The sequence below is a fragment of the Canis lupus genome, chromosome 33, assembly GCF_003254725.2.
Source record: "Canis lupus dingo isolate Sandy chromosome 33, ASM325472v2, whole genome shotgun sequence".
NCBI classification, from domain to species: domain Eukaryota; kingdom Metazoa; phylum Chordata; class Mammalia; order Carnivora; family Canidae; genus Canis; species Canis lupus.
The window spans coordinates 31003899-31028138 of NC_064275.1; the positions used below are offsets into that span (position 1 = coordinate 31003899).

Genomic DNA, 24240 nt, shown 5'->3' on the forward strand with positions numbered 1-24240 from the left:
GTCCTGGAATTAGACTGGAGAAGTAGGGCGTCTCCTGCTGTAGAAAGCGTGTTTGTGATAGTGTATTTCACTGGAGATCTTGGAGGACCACGACTCTCAAGAACTATGCCGCAGCTCATTTGGAACTGGCCTGCGCAGTCAGCCAGGGAGCTTAGTCTCTGAGTTACTTAGCTAATTCATTCATCTGCCCCCCTATTCACACCTACACTGCAGTGGGTCGGGGTACGGCTTGGGGGTGAGAACCACACACTGGCTTAAACCCTGCCCCTGCCCGCACCCACCCATGGGCACTCAACTGCTCCAGGCCCCAAGCACCCTGCTTTGTGAAGTGAGGATAGTAATAAAATACCTATCTCCAGGGTTGTTGTGACAACCTAAATGAGTTTTTATTTTTAAAGATTCTATTTATTCCTGAGAGACACAGAGAGAGAGAGGCAGAGACCTAGGCAGAGGGAGAAGCAGGCTCCATGCAGGGAGCTCGATGCGGGACTCGATCCCGGGTCTCCAGGATCACAACCCTGGGCCGAAGGTGGCGCTAAACCGCTGGGTCAGCCGGGCTGCCCCCGAATGAGTTTATATACAGGAGTAGCTTACAGCGGTACCTGGCACACGGTTAAGGAGTCCTATTATTGTTGATATTTATAATTATTTTCCTACGTAATCCCTTATCCCTCAGAGAATTTGAGATGTTCACTAAAATAACACAAAGTTAAAGAGCTAAAAGCAGATGGAGGCTTAGGACCACGGCTAAGTGTATAGCAAGCAGAAGCGTAGCCCTCCGAGAAAGACGCCGAGACAGCGAGCTTGCGGAAGCCAGTCGTCCGCCCTGCAGAGCCCCGAAGGGGGAGCGCGTCCTTTACTCGGCTCAGCACCAGACAGGAGGAGGCAAAGCTTTCCCAGGCCTTGCCTCCTGAACTACACGAGCACCTTTGTTTCTCCTTTGGTGGAGGAAGATGGGCTCCAAGTCACAAACACCTGGCCCACTGCCCGGGTCGGCGGGAAGTCTCGCTCCCTGCTTTACTCTCCACCCCCGGCTCTTTTGTGCAAACAGCTCGATGGTGTCATGTTTTTGTTTGTGGTCAACTTTCTTTAGCCAGGCAGGGCTGAACCGTGTCACATTTAAAACAAAAAAAAAAAGAATAGCTAAGGGTCTTCCAGCACCTCATGTTTGGAATGGCCCAAAGCCCTGTGACGGTGGCGGGGTTCTCGTACCCCGTCCCTCCTAGGGAGAAACCCTGCTTGCTGTGCTTCTGGTGATACTGCTTGACATGCACAGGGGAGGGGCACGGTGCCTTTCCAGCCGGCTCCCTCAGTCGGGGGGTGCAGGTGAGCCCCGTCCCGTTGCCGTGGTGCCGACTGCTCTGGCCGCCCTCACAACTGCTGCCTGGGCCTCGAGCCAGACAGGGCCACACCGTGCCTGGGGGCCCGCAGGAGCTGTGGGGCTGGCCCCGGTTTGCTAAAGTCCCGGGGCTACAGAGCCAGGAAGAGGAGCAGCCCCCTTAAGAAGAAAAAGGAACAGGAACTGTTCAAAAGGGGACAGTGAGATGAGAAAAGCATCAGGAAACAGCTGGGAAGCGAGGGAAGCTACAGCCAGAGGACATCAGTGTTGGGGACCAGGCAGGCCAGAGGGAGGACTCCCCTGCAGACGCTCTCGGCCCGGCCAGCCGGGTGTGCAGGGTGGGAGTGTCCCCTGTGGTCGCTGAGGGACTGTGCCCCTCGCAGCCCGGCTTCAGTGTACAGATCTGGGCACGGGACTTCGCAGCGGGGCCCCCAGAACGGCGTGGCCAGCCTCTCCGTCCTGCACCCCTCCATCTGCCCCCCGCCCCCTCTGTAAAGGTCGGGAGCGCTGTCCTGGGGGCCCTGGAGCCCCGGATCGCCCTGCTGTAGCTCAGGGGCTCCTGGCCCTCGCCCGCGGCTGCGGCGCTGCGCCCCTCCCAGGCCCGGGGAGTGCAGGGTCCCGGGCTACGTGGGAGGCAGCGTGGGGAGCCCTCTGGGCGTCCTCAGGGGCGCATACCCGGTGACTCAGCGGGGCGTGCAGGCGGGCTTCCTGGCCAGAGCCGCCCGCTGGCTTTCCGGTGTGTGCCTACCCCTGCTCCTCGGGGAACTCTGGGGAACTACCTTGACCGGCCCCCTCGCAGGAAGGACGGACCGTCCCCGCCTAGCAACTGCCTTCCTCTGGGTGAGCGGGCTCGTCGGGCTCGTCGGTCTGCTGCTTCCCGGGGCTGATGGTGAGCTCCTGACCCGGCGATGCCCTCCCGGGGCTTCTGTGTCGCCCGGCCGTGCCCTCGTGCCCGTGCACGCGCACAGGTCTCCTCAGCTCCCTGGTGTCTGGCCGGGATTCACGTTCAGCCTCAATGGGACGGGACTGCAGAGCCGTCCTTGGACTTCCGGACCCTTCTCTGGTCAGACCACCGGACGCCGCGGTTCTGGGCAGAGCTGCGGCAGCTGTTGAGTTGGGTCCGAGAACTTCAGGGCCGGAGGGATCCTGGTGCCTCGGTGGGTTCTCAGGTCTCCCTGGGGCACCCCGAGAGCCACCGCCTGGACTCCTAAGGCGGGGAGCTGCTGCGGCCGAAGACGGCCTCCTTCATCTTGGGACACGTTTGCGTCTCAGAAACTTCTTTCTTGCACTGTCCCAAACCTGCTTTTAGCTGTTGATGCTTGTACCGACTCTGCCTCGGTGGAGGAGCCTGGCTCCTTTCCTTCAGGAGTTCAAAGGCAGCTTTCAGTCAGGGGAAGCAGCCCCAGCTCCCCCGTGTGTCCCCCACAGGAGACACCTCGAGACTGCCCACGGCTCGGACGCCCGCTTTTGGGACGCGACTGTTGGTCTCTGCTCCTCTTACAGTATGGGGCTCAGGTCTGGATGCAAGAGGACCTCAGGGGTGGCCACTGTGAGAGGGACAGCTGCAACCTGGAGCGCGGAGTAGGGCCGTATCCTCACCTCCACGTGTGAGGCACCATACCTCTGTTGATGTAGCTGCAGTGTCAACCGGTAGTTGATGGGCTCATCCTGCTAGAGATAACCGCACTTGCGGTTTCAGCAGAGCCCTGCCCCCGCCCCCGCCCCCGCCCCCGCCCCCGCCGGGCGGCCTCGGACCACATAACGGAGGGGAGACCGCCTGGGGTTCTTGTGGTTGGCGGTGGGGTCGAGTGAGGGTGTGTGCAGGCCCGGGCTCCGTCGCTTGAACTTCCTGCTTGTGCCCAAGAAGGGGGCACCCAGCAGCTTGCCCAGGCAGGTTTCGGGACAGGAGGCGAAGAGGGAGGCACGGGGCTCGGGAGTCGTGAGCAGTGACATGTCAGCGGAATCCCGCTGCGGGTCCTGTGCGCGCTGTCGGGCGGTTGCGAGCCTCCCAGGGCGTCCTCAGCGAGCGTAGTCAGCGGGCAGCTCTGCAGGGAGTCTGCTGCCTTCAGCCACTGGGGTCGCGCCCAGGGCCCCCGGATGCTGATCCCGGGGGCCGGTGCCACGGGCTGCAGTGGGAATCGGCGGCCTCAGCCGAGTTAGGTCATGAGCGCGCGGGGATCCCTCAGGTCTGCACGCTCAGCGGCCGAGGGCCCGCGGGAGCCCTTCGCAGGCCGAGGAAGGGGCAGAGCTTCCCCGGAGGAGCCCGGCGCGGGCTGTGCGGGTGCAGGTGCAGGCCGCCCCGACGTGCCGCAGAGGGGACGCGGCTGTGTCCGCAGGCCGGGGACTGGGTTCCAGGCCGGGGCTTGGGCGTCCTTCGGTTGTCCGGAGCGGCCGCGTCCTGTATCTGCAGCCGCATCCTCAGCGGGTGTCCCGCAAGGTGCAGACCATTGCCAGAGGGACCGTGGCTTACTCGTGCGGCCAGGGCCAGCTGCGGGCCTCTGCTCTTTGCCCGCTCGGAGTCCCCGGGTGGGCGTAAGGCTGCGGTGTCATAGCTTCCCGGCTTCCTCAGCCCCTTTGCCATCAGCCTATCTGCAGCCTGAGAGACACAACAGGCCCGTCGGACAGTCCGGGGTGTCGGAGGTGGCACGTGCCGACGGCTCCAAGCGTGGCCTCCCAGAACCAGGACTCACGTCGGCTCTGCTCCGCATCCCCTCCTGGTTATTCTCAGATCGAAGGGCTGCTAGAGGAGCACGAAAACATCCGAATTACCTGGAGGGGATTTAGACATTCCGCGTAGCCCTCCTCTACCCAAGGTTATGATACGCACTCCAGGGCGGGCAGAGGGTGTCCCCCTCCCTTACAGGCCACTACTGGAGTGCGACCCTGCCGTTCAAACTATGTCCTGTCTTTAGGTGTGTGGGCAGGTACAAGGCCCTGCGTGCTCACCTCCTCCGCCTTGACTGAGCTACCACCTGCTGATGCACGCGCACGAGTAGGAGAGGCCGGGCCAGGCTGTGGTAACACATGCCCCGAAATACCAAATACCAGCGCTTTCACACCTACTGTTTTCCCCTCCAAGCAAATTTCGTCCTGGATATACGACTCCCTAGGGCAGCAGCTTCCTCTCAGGCAATACCCCCGGGGTCCAGGCCACTTCCGTCCCTTCGCTGCACCACCTGGAGCTCACGGCCGGCGAAGACGGATGGGGCGTGGGCGGCTGCTCACTGCTCCAGTCTGGAAGTCACACCCACCCTTGCTGCTCAGGGTCCGCTCCCCAGGAACTGGTTAGACGGCCGCCCGACGACCAGGAGCCAGGAGAACGGGATGTGGGTGAGCACTAGCAGCGCTCCTACCTCCGGTTCTGCCAAACACCTGCTTTCAGAAAGTTTCCATTAGGATCAGTCCTAGAAATCTCCATCTGAAAGTCCCACGGGGACATCAAAGTCAACATGCGTCACAGCAGTGACTGTTTTCCTCTCCTAAGCTTGCCTTTTCCTCATCTTGGCAAATCACGGGTTGCCCGCGCCAGAAACCAAGAGTTCACCTTAGCCTTCCCTTCCTCCCTCGTTCCCCCGGGACTGTCGGATGGTCTCACCAGGTCCCACACGCCTCTCTCGACGGCTCTGGCTGGTGCTCAGTCCATGCAAACCGCAGGGCTCCTGCAGCCGTAAACCTTGAAATCCTGACATTCCGGTTGGTACGTTGACGCAGCCCCTACCGCCCAGCCCGACCTCCCATCCTGCTCTGGCGTTCCAGGAGCCACTTATCCTTTGCTTGGCTCTACTCTGTGCTGTGTGACCCGTAGGCCCTCTTGTTACTTGGAGGGTCCTGCCTCGTGTCTTTTAAGTCCTTGGTTTGAGGATTGCCTCCCGGGTGTCCTTCCCTGATCCCTCTCCGCAGGAGAATTTTCTATTTGCCTCTATGGCCCTGAGAACACAGGCTCTGTGGCACTCAGCTCCTTAAGTGGATAGCTTCCCCACGGCGAATCTGGTTCTGGGAGAGTCTTATATTTCCTCCCTTTAAAAACGATAGTTGTGGGGCAGCCCGGGTGGCGCAGCGGTTTAGTGCCGCCTTCAGCCCAGGGCGTGATCCTGGGGTCCCGGGATCCAGTCCCGCATCGGGCTCCTGGTGCATGGAGCCTGCTTCTCCCTCTGCCTGTGTCTCTGCCTCTCTCTCTCTCTCTCTCTTTCTCTCTCTGTCTCATGAATAAATAAAATAAAAAAAAAAAAGATAGTTGTGGAATATGCCAAGCACTAATGTTATCCGCCCTCATGGAGCCTACAGTCTCCAGGGAGAGGCTGACCATAAGTAAGTAAACAAATAAGTGTATAATTACAAATTGTGAAAAGTCCTAAGAAGAGAAAGAATGGGGGTACCTAGAGCAAGAGTGTATAAGCAAGTCCTTGGGCTTGGTCCTTAGGGTCCTGATACGAGGACCCATTCCTTGGCCCTGTGGAAGGAAGGAAAGACACATCTTTTTAATTTTCATTTTTTAAGATGTTTTTTTCTTTTTTTTTTTTTAATTTTATTTCTTTATCATGAGACACACAGAGAGAGAGGCAGAGACACAGGCAGAGGGAGAAGCAGGCACCATGCAGGGAGCCCGATGTGGGACTCGATCCCGGGTCTCCAGGATCACACCCTGAGCTGCAGGCGGCGCTAAACCGCTGTGCCACCGGGACTGCCCAGATTTTTTTTCTTTTATTAGAGAAAGAGTAAGAGAGAGAGTGAGCATGGGGGTGGGAGGGGCAGAGGAAGGGGGGGGGAGAACCTCAAGCCCATATCCTGTGAGGAGCCCGATGCAGGGATCACGACGGGAGCCAAAATCAGGAGTCAGACACTCAAGTGACTGACCCACCCGGGTGCCCCGAAAGGTGCATCTGTTGAGGGTCTGCTGACCTGAGACTATATGGGGTAGGGTGTGTGAGGTTTTCTTGACACCGGCTGGCAAGGCTGGCTTCCTGGCCGCCATGGGACTTGGTGTGCGTGTGCGTGACGCTGACACGGGACGGTCCGCAGGCTTCATAGGCAGTCCCCGGGGAAGTGCCCCGCGGGCCTCCTGGCCAGCCCCTGGCGCAGTGACTGCGCGCCTGCAAAGCGAGGGAGCCCGGGTACTGTGCCCAGGACTGTTCCCCCCACACAGGGGGTCTCACCAGCTGGGGGAGGCGTCCCAGCACACAGCTGGTGCCTGTCCTGGAGGGCAAGGCCGTGCCGCCCTTGGTGGGGAGCAGGCAGGGAAGCCCACTTCATCCCAAGAGGCTGCTTTAGCTGCGCTTCCCTGCAGCCCGCGTTTCAGCCGGAGGCGCTTGGCCGCCAGGGTAGAGATGCGGGAGCGGGGAGCTCTGGGGAAGTAGGGCCCGCTGGTCGTTTGAAGATCAGGAAGGAGAATGAAAGAGCTTTGAAATGATGCTTTTAATCACTGAGAAAATAGGATTCGGGTAATAAAAATACCATCTCATGCCAGGTTTTTAGGCGTAAGTCGAGTGTGCCCTGAGAAGTGGTGCTTTTTTGGGCCGTTTGGCATCAGGCAGCCCCGAGGTCAGCTGCTCCCCCGCGCGCCACCCCCCCCCCCCCCCCCCCCCCGCCCAGGGGATGTGCCATGTCGGTGGTTGTGGGGCTGGAACTGGGACGGGCCCGAGGGACCCCCAGGCCTAGCCCCTGGCCCTGCAGGTGAGGAAGTGGACTCGGGGGCCACCATGAGGCCGACCGCAGTGACCGGGACCCCGTGGGCCACAGCCGCTCCCCGGCCTCACCAGAGCCACTGATGCGGAATCAGGGAAGGTGCCATTGGGTCAGTGGCGCGTGTCCAGCTCCAGGACACCTGGAAGCTCCCCTTACCTTCCCACCCAGCGTGGACCAAGGGGCTGCCCTTCTTTAGGGCCGTGTGGAGGCTGGGCCTAGTGGGTGGCTTGGTGAGCACTGGTGCTATCCTTTGTTGGGTTTCTCTGTCCCAGGAGTCAGGAGGGACCAAGTGGCCTGACCTCAGAGCAGCACAGAGGGCCCCGGTTCAGTGAATACGGTCCCCGCAGGGCCGGCCGGGCCCCCTCCCCGGCGTGTCTGTCTGTGCGACGTCGGCAGGTTCCTGGTCCCGGGGAGGGGATGGGCCAGGCACCCCTGGGCATGGGGACCTCAGCTTCGTTTCCCACCCCCCAGGCGGGGCTCCCACCAGCCAGTCCAGAGCGGCCGAGGAGCTCCGTGGGCAGCAGCGCACCAGGCTGAACCACGGCCTCCGCTGGAGCCGCGTCCTCTCCTGTCCCGACTGTGACAACTGCCTCTGAGCCATCTCCCCGGCCTGGCCCCCCAGGTGGCTTGCAAGGGCTTGCGGGACGCGGGCCTGACCCTGTGACCCCTCTGCTCAGCAGATCTCTGGCTCCCTGCCCTCACGGGCCCCCAGGCCACCTCTCCAGCCTCACCACCCTGTGCCCCCTGCAAGTCCTTTACTGCGCCCGGTGGGCTTGCTTCCTGCCCTCCCAGCGGCCTTCCAGGCTCTCACGGCCCTGCCTTCGCCGACGCCAGGCTCTCCCACAGTTCCACGTCCACACAGAGGACCTCTGGTGCGTGTCAGTGCTTCAAAGCCTGTTGTGGCCTGCGGTGTGCACCCCTCAGCTTCAGACGCAGAGGCCCAGCCTCTAAGGTCACGTATTTGGAGATGGCCTTTGAGAGGATACGAGGCTCCTAAGGGGGGGCCCTGGTCAGATGGGACTGGCGCCCTTGCGGAGGAGGGAGAGACGCAGGGCACGGTGTCTCTGGCCACCACAGAGGGAAGGGCGGCGAGGACACAGGGAGAAGGTGGCCATCTACAGGGTGGGGGACCCTCGGCAGAAACTGGGCTGTGGACTCCAGCCTCTTGGACTGTGAGAAAATCCGCGTCTCCTGTAAGCCGCCCGGTGTGTGGGGCTTTGTTACAGTGGCCTGAGCTGGTTAAGACAAGGCCCGAGAGAGCGCCAAGCCTCCAGGGTGCCCGACTCTGTACGCGCAGCACCCCTTGCAGCACTCCCCTGTGCCCCAGGTCCCCCTGCTGCACCCCCTGCACCCCAGGTCCCCCCTGCTGCACCCCCGTGTGCCCCAAGTCCCCCTGCGTCCCAGGTCCCCCTGCTGGACCCCCGTGTGCCCCAGGTCCCCCTGTGCCCCAGGTCCCCCTGCTGCACCCCCTGCACCCCAGGTCCCACCTGTTGCACCCCCCTGTGCCCCAGGTCCCTCTGTGCCCCAGGTCCCCCTATGCCTCAAGTCTCCCTGTGCCCCAGATCCCCCTGCTGCAGCCCCCTGTGCCCCAGGTCCCCCTGCACCCTAGGTCCCCCTGCTGCCCCCCCTGTGCCCCAGGTCCCCCTGAGCCCCCAGTCCCGACCATAGGCATCTGGGGTGGTGGTTGCTGCTGTTACTTTATCTCTACCACTGGGCTGTGAGCAGTTCCAGGGCAGAGGCCTCGTTTTGCTTTGCCTAATCAGAGAGCCAGATATTATATCGGACTAATAATTGAATGAAAGTTGAATGAATTAACTGCCCCCCCCCCCCACGCCTGCTTCTTTCCAGGTGGCTGCTAGGCTGCATAGAGACTTTTATGGCCACTTCTCTGGCGTCCCTGCTCCTGACGACCACTTAACCTTAACCGGATTCCTCCTGTGGAGAGATATGTGGGCGGGGCGGGGGTGGAGGAAGGGGCCCCTCAGCGTTCTTTTCCACCCTCATTATCCTCCAGTTTGCGTGGCTTTCCCAGCCTAGTTGGCGGGCAGCTGTTTTGGCGACAGCACAAAGGAGAGCCGAGGCCGGGACCAGCCCTTAGCCACAGGGGCTGCTGGGGAAGGGGACGGTGTCTGTGTCCCTCTGCCCTCCCTGTATGGCCTTCCTCGAGGGGCCACAGGTGCATTGCCGACGGAAGTGGCCCCCTAGACGGGGGGAGCTCTCAGTGGAGCATGGAGCACCCTCCCTGTGAGCCAGGTGCCCGGGGCGCACGTCACACGCGATGCCAGGACCTCTGGCCAAGGACGGGGGCCCAGAGAGGCGCCAGGTCTGCAGCGGGGGGGCTTGTTTGGTCAGGCCCCGTCCTGCCCTGCCGGCGGCCCTTGGTGGGTCTGGAGCCTGCCCCCTGAGCGCCCTGCCCCCCCAGCCCCCCTTCACTCTGATACGATAGGGCCAGGCCGGGTTATTCATCAGCGGCCTTTCTGTCTCTTCCTCTGGATCTTGCCATTTCTCTTTCCGTCGTTCATGTCTCCGCTCAAGTGCTGCTTGTTCCAAAGGCCTTCTCTGTGTCCCAGCTTCCCTTGCCCCCCCAAGTCCTGTTGCCCCGCCGCGCCCCTGCTCAGCTTGCTTCTCCCCGCAGCGCCTACTGACTGGGAGTGACACGGAAGCGGGGCCCTGCTCGTCTGCGGCGGCAGGTGCAGCAGGTGCGGCAGGTGCGGCAGGCGCGTGGCGGGGGCTAATAGACACTCCTGGGTGAGCAAACGAGTGCGGCGTCGCCCGTTATGAACAGGGAAGTCGCCGTGCGTGTCGGAGCTGCGGTGTGTGGCTGGAGTGCGGCGCGGGGTCGGCTGAGCTCACGCTGTCAGCCCCTGGGGCCGTGTCTGCGGCAGCGGCGTTGACTTCCCGCTGCTCCTGTCGCAGGTCAAGCCTCTCGTGAGATGCAGGAGGAAGCTTTGGTGAAGTTCTGGGGTTTCCGGGTGCAGAGGGGGCTCCAGGTCTGAACAGGACGTCGTGGCTTGGCCTGTGCCGAGGGGCTTGGGGCAGTTGGGAAGAGCCTGGAGTTTTAGAGACCGTTCATATTGAAGGAATGGAAGTTGCCAGGCATCACAACTGTGCTTAGGGTATGCACATGTGGGGGTATGTGGGGGTGAAAGGGTTTTAAAAAGAAAACAGGATGAGTCCTGGCTTCCACAGGAAAGGGACATCCCTCTTCCTTCTGGTATGTGTTCGCTGCTCCTGTGACCACGGAGTCGTGCCCGGCTTGATGATCGAAATCACTTGGGAGTCGTCTTAAGCTTCATCGACTCTTCTGTCACTGACCTCGAATGACGTGACACCAAGAACGCCGCAACGGGTGCTCTGTGGACTTCGTCTCTTGACATCGGACTGGAATATTCATAAATAAATTTGCCCTGACCCAGTCCTCCAGTGGCCAGACTGCAAACACGGACAGTGGGAAACGGTCTGCCTCAGTGGAGGAGAGAACGGGGCAGGTCAAGGCCTCCTTCCGAATAGAGCAGCGTGGGTTTGGACAACAGCCGGCGGCCCAAGCCCTGGACACCATCCCGCCAAGAACAGGTTAAGATGTCGTGTTTCCATAGGAATTCTCAAGTCTTGCCCCCGTACAGGCTTGCAGGAAATTAAACCACAAGAAAGGCCAGGCTGAGTTTCTTAATCCACCCCGAACAATGAAATTCGAAATGTGGGTTTATGGTCAGAAAGTGACCGGGTAAAAATAGTGGCGCATGACTCGACAAGGGAGCCTCTTGGGCTCCTGGAGCCGCCGATGCGGGTGGCCTTGCCGGGAGAGCCGGGACAGGGCTCACTGCCTGCCTGCGTCCGGGAAGCCGGGGCCGCCCGGGGACCTCCTGCCCGCTTCCCCGCTTTCTCCATACTCCATTCCGGGGGAGCCCAGGCCGGGCTGCCGTCATCAGAGGGGCCCCTGAGCGGGGTTCGGGTACGCTCTCCGCCTGGGACCGTCCGTGGCAGCCTTGTTACCTCAGCCTGGCTGAGCCTTTTAGCCGCTCTTTCACTGTCCCCATAAGAGAGGCCCACGTGGGAGCCGCCCTGCTGGGAAGCGCAGTTGACCCACAGATCCGTGAGGGGTGAGCATACGCTGTGTGATGACGCTGACTCTGGGGGGGTCTGTCGTCGGCCGCAGATAACCCGGCACGAGTGTGGAGACTTCGAGGTAAACCTATTCAAAGGGAGCGCGTGGACACAGAGGGGCTCAGACCCGAGCACCACTGAGGCCTGCCGTGCATCCCTGCTCTGTCGCCCATTAGCTTTGTGACCTCGGGCAAGTCCTCAGCTACTATAAACCTTCGATTTCCACGTTTGTTAAATGGAAACCTGGAGATTTAAAAGCATTGCAGCGGCACGTAGGAGGGGCTAAATCACCGTCATTTCCATATGCACTGTCTGTTGCCGTGGACAACGGCCGTAATACCGGCGACAGCAGCGGCAGCGGCTGCAGCAGGAAACACATAAGGAAAACGCTCCTGGGTCTGCAACTTCTGAGGCTCGGCACGACGTCGTCCGTGTCTGACCCTTTTCCCCACTGTCACATACTTGGCACACCGAGGGGACTCTGGCTTACTTGGCCCGGCGTGGCTGAGGTCAACAGGGCAAGGCCTAGCTTCCGGGCCTTGTGCTCTCGTGAGCACGAGCTGCTGGGTCCTGAGTGAGGGAGAGGAGCCGCCTCCGCTCAGAGTCATGGGTGGCAGGGCGGGGAGTCTTGGAAGGCGTCTGTCCTAACCCTTCTGTCTTTACCATCCAGGGGAACTGGTGCCCAGATGGGGGGCGGCTTGCCCGAGGCTGGACTTAGGGGCAGAGTCAGACCCAGGAGCCCGGCCTCGGCCCCAGTGCCCTGTCTACTCACACTTGCCTTAAAGTTCCTCAAGCCCAGGCATTGCGTGTCTTACAAAATAGGGGAAAGCCGGGGTGCAGGGGGTGGGTGTGGGGGTGTTCCCTTCTGAAACTCTCCGTGATGCTCGTTTCTCTCTTCACTTACTTTTGTGGGATGCGCAGGGGCCCCCTAGCCTGGTGCTGCTGGAGGTTTTTCAGGAGGGCCGTTGTCTAGCACCCCCATGGCAGGTTGCACCAGAGCCCGCCTTCCAGCCAGGGAAGAAGTTGCTTGGCACGACCTGCCGTGAGTGGGGGGGCCAGAAAGTTCTTCCTTGCAGTAGAATGCCAGTTAATAAACACAGAGGGAGGGCAGCCCGGGTGGCTCCGCGGTTAGCGCCGCCTGCAGCCCGGGGTGTGATCCTGGAGACCAGGGATCGAGTCCCACGTCGGGCTCCCTGCATGGAGCCTGCTTCTCCCTCTGTCTGTGTCTCTGCCTCTCTCTCTCTCTCTCTCTGTGAATGAATAAATTAAAAATATATATATTAAAAAAATAAACACGGAGGGAATGAAGGCCTTGGAAAATCACCATTTGGCGATAACCGTTACAGTAATAATTTATTCGGATGAGAAGCGTTAAGGGGTGGGTGCTAAACCAGAGCAGGCAAGAATTTGTTCCGCAAGAAGGTATTTTTCCTGGTCTCGAAATGTTTCCCCACATTATGCCATTGTCACAGTTCCCAACGGTAACTTTACCGTGATCCGAGTTAGCATCATCCATAACGGGGTAGACTGACATGCTGTGCCCCCGGCTGTGATCCAGCAAGAAGAACACAGCATTGCTTCTGAGCTCTTCTTGGCAGAGATGCAAAACCTGAATCCCATCCCGAGAAAACATCAGACAGATGCCCGTCGAGGGGGATTTTACCAAATATTGGCCTCTGCTCCTCAAATGGCCACAGAAAATGAGGAAAGACGGCGGAAGAGACGTGACAACTGTACGTCATCCTGGACCAACCACAAATCTTCCTTTTGTTTTTGGACAATTGACAGATTTCGAGTGGGGCTTAAGTGGCAGCAATGTATAGTGTTGATTTTTCTGGTCCTGGGGGGTTGTACTGTCATCATGAGGGTGGCCTTGTTTCTTAGGAAATACACACGGAAATATTTTATTTTTTTTTAATTTTTATTTATTTATGATAGTCACAGAGAGAGAGAGAGAGAGGCAGAGACACAGGCAGAGGGAGAAGCAGGCTCCATGCACCGGGAGCCCGACGTGGGATTCGATCCCGGGTCTCCAGGATCACGCCCTGGGCCAAAGGCAGGCGCCAAACCGCTGCGCCACCCAGGGATCCCACACGGAAATATTTTAGAGCCTGAATTCTTTTTGTGTTTCGCTTCCGTTTTTTTCGCCGTCATCTGCAGTTATGTCAGTTTGTCATTACATTTCATGTCTTCGATTAAAACTTAGAACAAAAAAACTTAAATTTTACTTAATTAAAAAATACGGACTAATTAAATGAAATTAAAATTTAATTAAAGCAGGGAAATGGATTAATTAGTGCTTAGGTGCAGTCCAGTAGATAGAATCTTTTCCATCATAAGGTCTGGGATGGGAACAAGCTAGAAGGAGGGTTTCTTGAACGCCCCTGCCCCACAGGAAGGCAGATTTGTGTTTTAAATGGAAGTTAGAGTCAAGTCTTGGGACCTCTCCCTGTTCTTGGGCAGCTCTTAGTACCCAGCAGCCCCGGGCTCCCGGGGGGCTCCCTTCACCTGGGCGAGCCGGGATGGAAGCATGGGAACGCAGATGGTCTTGGTGGGGGAACCTATAAAATGAGGACAATAAACCCTACACGTAAGGATTAAACGAGGTAAAACACATAAACTACCTCACTCAGTATCTGGCCTTTGGAACCTCATTTTATAGGTGATGATAGAGAGTTTTTTTTTTAATGGAGCATAAGAATCAATAAAATAACATGACATTTTGGCAAGAGGCCTGGCTCAGGAGACCAGGAACCCGAAGAGCTGTTTGCCCGTTGGCCAGGTCCGTCTGCAAGCTGTCACAGGGCCACAGGGGCTGCTCCTGAAAAGACGAAAACCTTAGAAAACCGTTTTTTTTTTTTTTTCTCTCCTGCTGCAAAAGGTAAGGGAACGGGTAGTTCTTCGCATAATAAGTCTCAGAAAGGTGTTTCTGGCTCTCTGTGGGGTCTGGCCATCTCTGGCCCGGTTCACCTTCCTAGTGACCGTGTCTGGATTCTAAGAGACACACGTTGGGGCACAGGGTGGAGAGCCAGGCTGGAAGTGAAGTGTGAGGCCAGATGGAGGGCAGGGGTTCTTCGGGGTGGGCCAGTAGGGAACAGGTGAGGGCCGAGCAGACGGGTGCTGGCGGGAGCACACCTGCGGCTCCGCTGCAGCACGGGGACTTGGTGAACGGGGGAGGGTGTGTGGACGTGGGTCAGGCGCCGTGCACGGGGTCCTGTGTGACCTGGGCTAAGCTTCATCCTTTGGGCCTCGGTCTCCTCGTGGGTCCAGTGGGGACAGTTGCTGGTGCCAGCCTGGGAGTGCTGCTGGCCGCTGCTCTCTGTCCATTCTCTCCTTTCTCATTTATAAAGCGAATCCCATTCATTTGGGAGCAGCACTGCGCCCGGTAGAAGGATTAATTTCGTAGCTTCCCTTGCAGCTAGGTGTGGCCATGTGACTAAATCCGGAACCTCCAGGACGGGTGTTTCAAGCATCTGCCTTAGTGCAGGGGGCAGGGGGAGGGGACCTTTTCCCTTCTTTCCCCTTGTTGCCTGGAATGCAGCCAAATTGAGCGGATCCCAGTAGCCGTCCTGCGCCATGCAGTGACCTTGAGAATGGAAACCAGATCTAGGAGAAGAGAGTGGAGGCGCAGAGGGCGTCGGGACCTTGATAGCTGTACCGAGCAGCCTTGCCATCCCTGGACGGCTTAGCTTTGCCCTTATGTGTTATTCAAGCCAGTTGCTTTCCATCTTCCCTTAGAGCAGCTGGACCCAACCCACACGAATGCACCTGCCCCCAGGGTCGTTGCAAGGTTTCAGCGAGGTAAAAGCATAAGAAAGTTCTGTGAGTGGGAAATGCACTGTGAACATTGCCACGTGCTGTCAGTCCTCTGGTTGCCGTCGTCATTTGAGCAAAGCACAGGGGGCAGGGCGGCAGTAGACGGGCCCCGACAGGCTGGCAGGGCCGGGCACGAGTGCTTGCCAGCAGGGCACGGGGGTGGGGGTGGCAGGCGGCGGAATAGAACCTTCGTCAGTTTTCCTCATTGTACTTGGATCCACAGATACGGCCTGGGCTCAAATGCCGGGAAAGAGGGAGAGGGTGGTTGGGGGAGGTTAAGGCGAGGGCAGGGGAGATTAGAAACCGGAGCCCGGGGCCCCCGCAGCTCCAATAAAGAACCTCAGAGCGAGCAACTTGGAAAGTTGATCTGCTGACCGTTTGGGCGGACCAGCGGTAACCGTATCGCTGCTTTCAGAAGACACCTGTGAATTCTGCGCCGGGAGGACGGCTCTCCAGCTGCCATCCCGCGGGCCTGTGAAGGACGCTCGCTCGCTGGTGGAGAGCAGAGACCAGGCCCGAGTCAGAATGTGGTCGTGCCCCAGTAGGAAGCAGGGCTTAAGCTTTTGCAGATCAAAGTAAAGTCTCTAGCAGCAACCCCCCCCCCCCCCCCCGCCCGGGAGCCACGCTGCAGAGAGGCCAGCGGGGGCGCGGGCATCTCTGCCATGGAAATGAGAGAAGGGGGGGGCGGTTCTGACTTCCAGACCTAAAACCCAGTTTCCTCTGCAGATTGAGACTCATAAAGAAGTACATGAGCTATAATTTCATGCTGGCAAGAGAGATGAGAGGAAAATGGAGACCCGGTGCTGCGTGTGTTGTTGTACATTATATACGTCCCTAAAGTTCTTCAGCCAAGTTGGAAATAAATTGTGTCCTATCCCGAAAGATATGATTTATATAACCAGTCACCGAAGGCAGGAGGGCGAAGGAAGAAACGCATGTTTACGCTGCTGCAGAAGACAAAAAACAAACAAACAAAACAAAAAAACCCACAAAAACCTGTCGTTTCATAATAGTTTGTTTTGCCTTGTCCACAAAACGGGAGCCCGTGGTCATAAAGAATGTGAGGGCCAGGCCATAGCTCACACTCCGTTTTCTATGCTTAATTTTGAGAGGGGGCAAGGAAGGCTGGAGAAAGAATCTGTTGTCCGGCTAATACGTAAAGCTGACCGTGGTCATTAATTTCGAAGCCTGGGCCCCCAAACCTTTCGCCAGGGCTGCTAACAGGTCCTATGAATCATTCTCAGGGACCCCGGGTCCGCCCTCAGAGGCGGGGTGGGCTGCTGATGTGCACAGCCGCAGCCGGGGGAGAGCCAGCGGAGCCCGCCTGCCGCGTCCGGCCGTGCGGTGGCCAGGGGGCCAGGGTGGCGTGAGCGGGGAAGGGGCTCGTGGGCCACGTCAGCAGGTGTAAATCGCCCGTCCTGGGCCTGGCCCACAAACCCCTGTGTCTGCTCCCCGGGAGGCACCGGAGCAGGCGGGGGGAGCCCCAGGAGTCTGTCCCAGGCCTGGGCCCCGGGGTCCACCATGACCCTTGGTGGCAGCCGTCCCCCGGGGTAGCCAGCTGTCCTGCAGCTGGGCCTGTGCGGGCGCCGTCGGGGCACCGCTGAGGTCTGCGTGGTGGTGGCAGGGCTTCCATCGCACGCCTAGACCCCGGGCAGCAGGAGCCCGGCCGCTGCGGCTGGGCCTGCCCCTCGGGCCCGTCCTGCACGGGGGCCCGTTCCCCGTTGCCCTGGGCTCCGCAAGCCGGGGCGGCCCGGACTGCAAGTACGAGGCCGCGGAGGGCGAGAAGGCAGCAGTGCCGTCCCCGGGCGGCCGGGGAGACGTGGAGCTTCCTTCCCAGGCGGCTGCCCGGCCCCAGCACCCTGACACCCCCTGGACCTCGGGCTGTCACGGCGTCCCCTTCTCCCCCACCCTCCCGCGGTCACCGACAGCTGGGCCTGCTGTCCTGAGGGGCCGTAAACGTCCGTCCCCGGGCAGCTGACGCTCATGCGAGACGGGAGGGGAAAGAAGGCGCCTGCGTGAGCCCGTGTGCCGGCCCGGGCTCGTGTGCGTGCCCGTCCTTTCCTCGTCTGTCCGGTGTGGAAGGCGCGTCCGCGAGGAATAGTCTCCGGGGACGGGAGAAGGGAGGGGCGAGGAAGGGAAGCTGCTCCCCGCTTCTGTTTGTTCTTGGCTGTCACCAGCTACTCCCTCTGGGCTGTAATTCCATCCGTGGTGTGTGGTCAGATGACCCGCCTTGTGACTGTGCCTGGGAGGCTGGCGAGGAGCCGTCGCGGGCCCTTCCACGGGGAGTGCTGACCTGCGAAGTCCCAGCCGCCCTGAGGCTGCGCGCGTTGCCTGTTGCGATGCGCCGGGGCGAGGCGTGGGCTGTGTGGCCCGGTGCTTCGAACCCTCCCGAACCCCGGGGACTCCTCGCGCCCTTGGAGGCTCGTCTTTCCTTTCGCCACTTGTTAGAAACTGGAGCCCGGGAGGGTGAGCTGAGCGGGCTGGCGCCTCGCAAGGCCGTACCCACCACCGTCTTTGGCTCTGCCCTCTGGGGTTGACGTTCGGCAGGAACCGCGTCTCCCACCAAGAAGCCCGCCGAGGTCCTCAGCGTCCTTCCCCACGTGGGGTCGGCCCACATCAGTGACTCCCGTCCTACGGTCGCACGTTTACCGGTCCTGGGGTCGAGGGGTCTGTCCCGGGACGCAGCAGGTCTTCCGTTTCAGCCTGCCGAGGTCTTGCCAGACCGCCGTGCCACGCGGGAAGCAGCGTTTGAGGCTCTGAGGGCTGCCCCACGAGGTGACGCTGCCAGGAGCTCCCCTGCCTGTGTCCACCGAGGGGCCGGGCCGGCGGCGGCCACACTCCTCCCGGGACGATGGCCAGCGCGAAGGTGTTCCCCAGATGCCTCCACGCCCTAACGCACGCCCGGCTTCCTGCCACCCTCGCCGTGCGGTCGGTAGGCTTGAGGGCCCGGTTGACAGGCCCGTCACCAGCCGATGGACGTAGCGGCACCCACGTCCTTAGGTCCACCTAGAACAGGAGGGGGCCGAGCGGCGGGGCGGGGAAGGGGCACCCAGTCTCACTCCTGGTGCCGCGCTTGTTGCCGCAGGCACCGGGCCGCTGGCTCCTGCCTCCCTTGGGACGTCGTACGGCTCAGCGTGCGTTGTCAGGGAAGTGGGAAGAGTCCTTGGTCCTGTTCATTTCCTAGCATCCCTGCCTGATGCTAATGCAAGGATGCGGACGGCCGTTTCCCAAAAGCCGCCCAAGGATGTGGTCGCAGAGGCCTCTTTCTTCTTGAGCTACTCCCGCTCGTCTTCAGGTTCGCGTTTTCACGGTGTGAGATGTGGATCCCCCATGAGCCACGGGCGAGCCTTGTGCACAGCCCTTTGGGCCACAGCGTTTCCTGCTCTTGAGTTCATGGCCCCCGGTGGGCGTGGGTAGCGGAAGAGGGGCACCGACTGACCTGAGAGCATCGGCCGGCCGGTCGGGACACCCGAGTTCTGGGACCAGCTTTGCCACTTAGCTCAACTCTGTGACCCTGGCAAGTCCCACGGCTTCTTTGGACCTCAGTTTCCCCGTCTGTGTAATGGGTAGGTCAGCTCTTCCTTCAGATCTGTTATCCTAGATTATTCTGTCCTCTTTGTCTTTTTTTTTTTTTTTTTTTTTAATATTACCATTTTCTCTTGGGATCCTGACACGGCAGACGTTCACGCAGCCTGGATGCCGGCCGCTGCTTTGAGTTTTGTAGACGTCTGCTCCTTTTTCTGAGACGTTCTTCCCCATGCTTTAGAGATTTCATCTCCTCTTCGCTTTGGAGTCATCTGTTCTTTCCATCTCCGTGGTCCTAAGGGCTGTCGTTACAGCTGCCTCCGACCAGCCCCCTCCTGGGCCCTCCCTGTGCTTTTCCTACCATGCACCAACCTTGTCTCCTCCTCAGGGGAGCCGCCCCCGCCCCTGCCCCGTAGTCCACGGAGAGCCAGGGGCCGGAGGAACAGGGCCCTTTACGCGAATCTCGCCCTACGCCGTTCCAGCCTTCCTCGTAGGCATGTCCCTCTCTCCCGCGGCGACCGTCACAGCCTGGCATCTTCACAGTCACAGAGCAGAGTAAGCGTCTGGACAGAGGCCCGTGCAGCGCCGCAGGTCGGGCTCTCAGAGCAGAAGCCAGTGTCCCCGGGCCCGGCCCTCCCTCCGCCGTGAAGACGTCCGTTCGAGGGCAGCCGCTGTCTTTCTCCTTCCAGTTCACCTCATTCCGTGGAGTCCGTCTTGGAGCAGCAGCGACTCGTAGCAGAAGCAGCTACTTTATAAGTGGGGAGTTGTGAAACGGTAAAAGGCTCCGGATTCCCGGGCGTGTCCAGCTTTGCTCCCGGCCAGTCCCCAAGGGGCAGGGCGGTGCTCAGACTGACCGATGGGCTTCTTAAGGCGAGGCCAGGGCGAGGCCAGGGCTCTGCACAGAGGAAGGGACTGGCCTCTGCAGGAGCCGTGCCTGAGCTCTGCCCTCCTGTGCGTCCCCGTCCTCGAGGAGCGCTCCTGTGGCGGGGGACACGTGGGCCACGGGGCAGGGCCCGTCCAGGCCTTCGGGCTGCTCCTTGTACAGCAGGTCGGACTCCTGTGACCTCAGAGCCCGGGGAGTGCGCGTGGCACACGGCAGGCTCTCAAGGGAGGCTGACGACGGGCCTCCCCATCACCCGGAGTCTCTATGCATCCCCGGAACTACGTGTGGGGACGGCCTTAAGTCTCACACTGTGGCCAGCTCGTCGCTCTGCCGTGTGTCAAGGTCCTGGGCACTGCTGTGCGGGCCTGCGCGGGCGGCAGGGGAGCCGGACCCGCGTCCCTGGGGAGCCGGACCCGCGTCCCTGGAGCTTCTCTCTGCTCGGAGCAGATGCCGGGCCTCCAGACACGACGTGCTGGGCTTTCAGGCGAAGCTGACCCAGGTTCAGGTCCCAGCCCCAGCTGATTTATCGCAGGGCCTCGGACTATTGTTTTTGACTCTTCTAAGCCTGTTTCTTCATCTGGACGTCAGAACAACTCCGCATCTTCAGGTGGTTAATGAGAACTGAGCTGGTGCCTGTGCGTGCCGGGCACTCCCACTCACAGAGGGTGCTTCCCTGCGGCTGTCGTTGCTGCCATCGACGGTGTCCCCCCAGGGCCAGGACGACAACCTACCCCTCCTCCCATAGCCCCGTCGGTCCCTCTTCGAGGCCTCCCCTCTCTTGGCCTTTGTCCCCTCCGCCCCCTTCACCGACAGAACCTGCGATGATGGGGTTCCTCACCCCGGGACGACGGGATGGCAGTGCCCCCGGCCCTGTCTCATTGGAGCTCTGCTCCACCCTGCACCAGAGCAGCCGGGAGGAAAACGGTGACTGCAGGTGGTGCGTGTGCCACGGGGCCTCCCCACCGTGACCTCTCGAGCGCTAGGACTCTCGTTCCCACGTCGTCTCCTGGGACACGGTGTGGGTGGTCCTCGCAGGGTCGCCTCTGAGAGCAGCGGGGGCCCGAGGCCCTGCCCTGTAAGCTGCCCCCGTCCTGCACTGCTGGTGCAGGGCAGCTTTCCGGGGGACAGCCGAGCCACTGCAGGGGCCCCGAGGCCTCACCTCCCTGGCTCCTCGGTGCAGTGCTGGGTGCTGTGCTTGGTGGGGGAGAGCAGCGGCTTTGCTGGACGGGGTGTGGGTGCAGGCAGGCGGCAGGGTCCACGCGGTGGGCGGCCCACCTCCTGCAGCCCCTTCCCGCGGGGCCCGGGAAGCCTGCGTCTGGCACCCCCACCCTTTCCCCTGGCCTGGGTGCTGCGTTCTCGCCAAGCGTCACTGATTATTTTCAAAACACTCAGGTCAGACGTCAGCTGTGCCACAAAGGAAAAGAGAACAAGAACAGATGAATCAGTGTTTCTGGAATCGTAAGCTGTGATTTCTTCCTAAGCTCATTGAGAGGGGGCCTATTGAATTCCACACACATTCCTGCGCGTTGACCGACTGCCAAGCCTGCGTATGAGTGGGTGGAGGCCGAGGTGCCACAGACACGGTCCCCGTCCTCACAGGGCCTCCGTGGGCAGCTGTCCTCTCAGGACACGGGCGGAGCCTCACGTCGGGGGCCGGTGGTGGTCTCTGGCCTCATCTGTCTGTCCCTGCCCATATGTCTTCCTCCTCCAGGAAGCCTCCCCTGACTACCTCCAGCGTCAGTGATGCCCCTGCTCTCCAAACCCTGGATTCCCGCGGGGCCCTGCAGCCTGAATACGGGACGCTGCCCGCCTGTCCTGTCATCTGCCTGACGTGGGGCCCCGGAGGCCCATCGTATCACCCCCCACTTTGACAAATGAGGCAGCTACGGTTTAGAGGAGCCGTTCTCCCAGGGTCACAGAGCTCAGCAGCAGCAGAGCTGGACCTTGCACCCGCGTGTCCCGATCCCCACCTTGGGCCCCCTCCTTGGTCTCCAGCATCATTTGACCCTGAGCACCCCCTCCCTGGAGCCCCCAGAACCCCCGATCCCCACCTTGGGCCCCCTCCTTGGTCTCCGGCATCATTTGAACCTGAGCGCCCCCTCCCTGGAGCCCCCGGAGCCCCTCCCTTTTCACGTCCACACTAGGGCCTGTCTCCTTGTGTCCAGGCAGCCGCGTGTCATTGCTGGTGGGGGACGCCCCGGGCAGCTGGGCCCCAGCACTGCCACTCCAGAGCGGAGTCAGGCTTGCGGGGGACGGACAGAGCCAGTGCCTCCCCCTCCCTCCTCACCCTGAGTCTGCAGGCGACAGGGGCAAACGGGTGATGCTGAGGCTCCGTCTGTCTGATTAGAGCCACGCCGTCTCTCCGTCGTGGGATGGGGACCTAGCCGTGTCCGGGGCCTTTCAGCTGCCCTGGTGGCATCCAGGCTACACGCACACGTAGGCTGGAGAAAGTCTGAGTGGGGGGTTGCCGGCCCTCTGTCCTATGGGGTCGCCTGTGCCCCAAGGAGGAGCCCCGTGTGCCTTGGGTTTTCCGTGGGGCGGCCCTGGAGCGTATCGTGCGGACAGCGGGCCTGACACGGAGCATGGGGCCACCGGGTCAGGAACCCAAGGCCTGTCTGCCGGTGGAAGGAAAGGTGGGCAGTTGTTTACGGACACTTGGAGCGGGGTGGGTCGCTGGCGGATGACGGGCCTTGGTGTCCAGCGACGACTGTGCATCGCGCGGTGACGGCGGGAGCGATCCCGTACCTGTCTCTGCAGCCTTCCCTCATTTTCTGCCCGTGGTGGAGCCTCCCAGGATGTGTGTCTGGCTCTCATTTTCTTTATCTTTCCTCCAGAGATCCTGCGGATAATTCAGCTGGACCTAGACCTGAAGTACAAGACCAACATCCGGGAATTGTTTGAGGAGTTTGACAGTTTCCTGCCGGGCGCCGTCATCGGCATAGCGAGAGAGATGCAGCCGGTGTACAGGTATGTGGCCGCCGTGAGGGCCCGGGCCGCCCCCCCTCGCCTCCCGTGTCCTGCTGCCCACGGCAAAGCGGGATTTATTGGTAGGCGGAGTTCGCTTAAACCTGTGGGCGAGCGGACGCACCTGTACTTGCTGCAGACAGTGGTGCGGGCAGGTGGTCCCCGCAGCCGTGAGGCCGCCTCGTCCTCTTGGGGGAATTTGTAAGACTTTTCCTGTAGAAAGCCGGGCTGTTTTGGTTGTTGACTCTGGTTAAGCTCAGTTTTGAGATCTCGGGCTTTCCCTGGTAAGGGCCGTGTCAGGCTGGAGCTCTGACTTGCCGGGCTGACGAGGAGCCAGGTGTCCTGCCTCAGTCACCGGTCACCCCCCCGCCCCCCGCCCCGTGCGAGCAGAGCAGGTTCTGTCTCAGAAGGAGGGAAAGCCGCGCAGCTCTTCGATGCCTGGTCGCAGAGGGGAACGCATCATGCATGACGCAGTGCTTTGTGGCCTGACGTGCGCGCCCGAGAAACCCCGGCGCCTGAGAGCCGGGAGACGTGGTCGGGGGGTATCCGCTGCAGCGTCGTGCGCCGTAGGCAACAACTGAGAATGACTTGAATGTCCGTAGCTAAGAGGACGGGCCCATAAAATACGTTTGTCCAGCTGGGTGCCGTACAAATGCAAAAACGAGCCAGGGGCAGCCTCACGCCCTGCCAGACACAGCTAAACGTGGCCCTTAGGTGCACCCCACGTGGCAGCAATGGGCCCCTGGGCCGGCACGGCGCTCCCTCTGCGGGGTGAGGGCAGGGAGGGGGCAGGCCTCGGGTACACATTGCCTCTGGGGCGCCTCAGTGTCGTTAGTTCTCCACCTGGGGGCCGTGCACACGGTTGCACACACTCTCCTGCGTGCACTGCAGGTCTTACAGCTGAAACAAGGGAAAGGAAAAGCAGAAGTCCCTACAAGCCTTTGCTAAAAACTAGACCCGTGGTTCTGGGTCCAGAGAGCTCCACGTCCCCGAGGATCCTCCTCCGGTGGAGCCAGAGCCCACGCAGCAGCAGCAGAGCCCACGCTGCCCTCTTTGTTCTCAGAGCAGAGCCTCCTGCCAGCTCCCTGCAGACGTTCCTGGAGCCCGGCCGTCTTTGGAGACGAGTGACCCAGGAGCCTGCACTTCCCCTAAGAGAGCGGGGAGTGACAGCTCGCTTGCTTGTGACTATTTGCAAGACGCAGATCACATAACAGGAAATTCCTGCAAGGCCTCTGAGTGGCCTGATAACTCCGGGCCTTGTGGGCTGTTCAGCCTTACATCACACTCCCCAGGCTGCCGCCCCTACACAGCGGAGCCTCGCACTCTGCCGGGAACAGGAGGGGAGGCCTCGGGCACACATTTGCCACTTGAGCTCATAGTGGCCTCCGGGCCTCATTCCCTCACCTTGATACAAGGTGGATCTTAGTTCGGGGTTCTTGGCTTCACACCTGGAGGGCGATGGAGGGAGCACCGAGCTGAGAGCCCAGAGCCCTACGGGCCGGCCCTGCGCTCTGCGCTTGGGGCCTGGGCTCCTCCCACGTGAGGATGGGAGCAGGTGTGCCGCAAGCCCTCCGTCCACCTGCTCTGGCACCGTGACGCCGCCCTCCTGACCCGCCGTCTCCTCGTTGTCTGTCCTGTGTCCTGAGGCTGCGTGTCTGCTGGTGGACCCCTCGCCGCTCCCTAAGGGCCAGGGTCCCCGGGATACTCACACCATGGTTAAATGCAGGCAGAGCAGTGGCGCCTTCAAGCCCTGGCTTGGAACCTTCCCATCTAATATAAGTGGAGAAGACATGATCCCATTTAAATAGAGTTGGCCAGAATTCATGTTTTTGTAGATCTAGGATTTTACAGTGAAACTTAAATCAGCTTAATTGTCTGGACTTCTCAAAAGAAATCTCAGAAAGATTTTTAGATCCAAAATGAAATT

The 24240-nt window shown here is 60.7% G+C and overlaps 1 protein-coding gene across 3 annotated transcripts in view; it reads left to right on the forward strand.

Moving 5' to 3' along the window:
- XXYLT1 (xyloside xylosyltransferase 1) overlaps nucleotides 1-24240 on the forward strand; it is a 197986-nt gene that overhangs the window by 54646 nt on the left and 119100 nt on the right. For all 3 annotated transcript variants that reach the window (XM_049105125.1, XM_049105126.1, XM_025473301.3), the window contains exon 3: nucleotides 22184-22316. In XM_049105125.1, the coding sequence (XP_048961082.1) occupies nucleotides 22184-22316 (133 nt within the window). The remainder of the gene's footprint in view (nucleotides 1-22183; nucleotides 22317-24240) is intronic.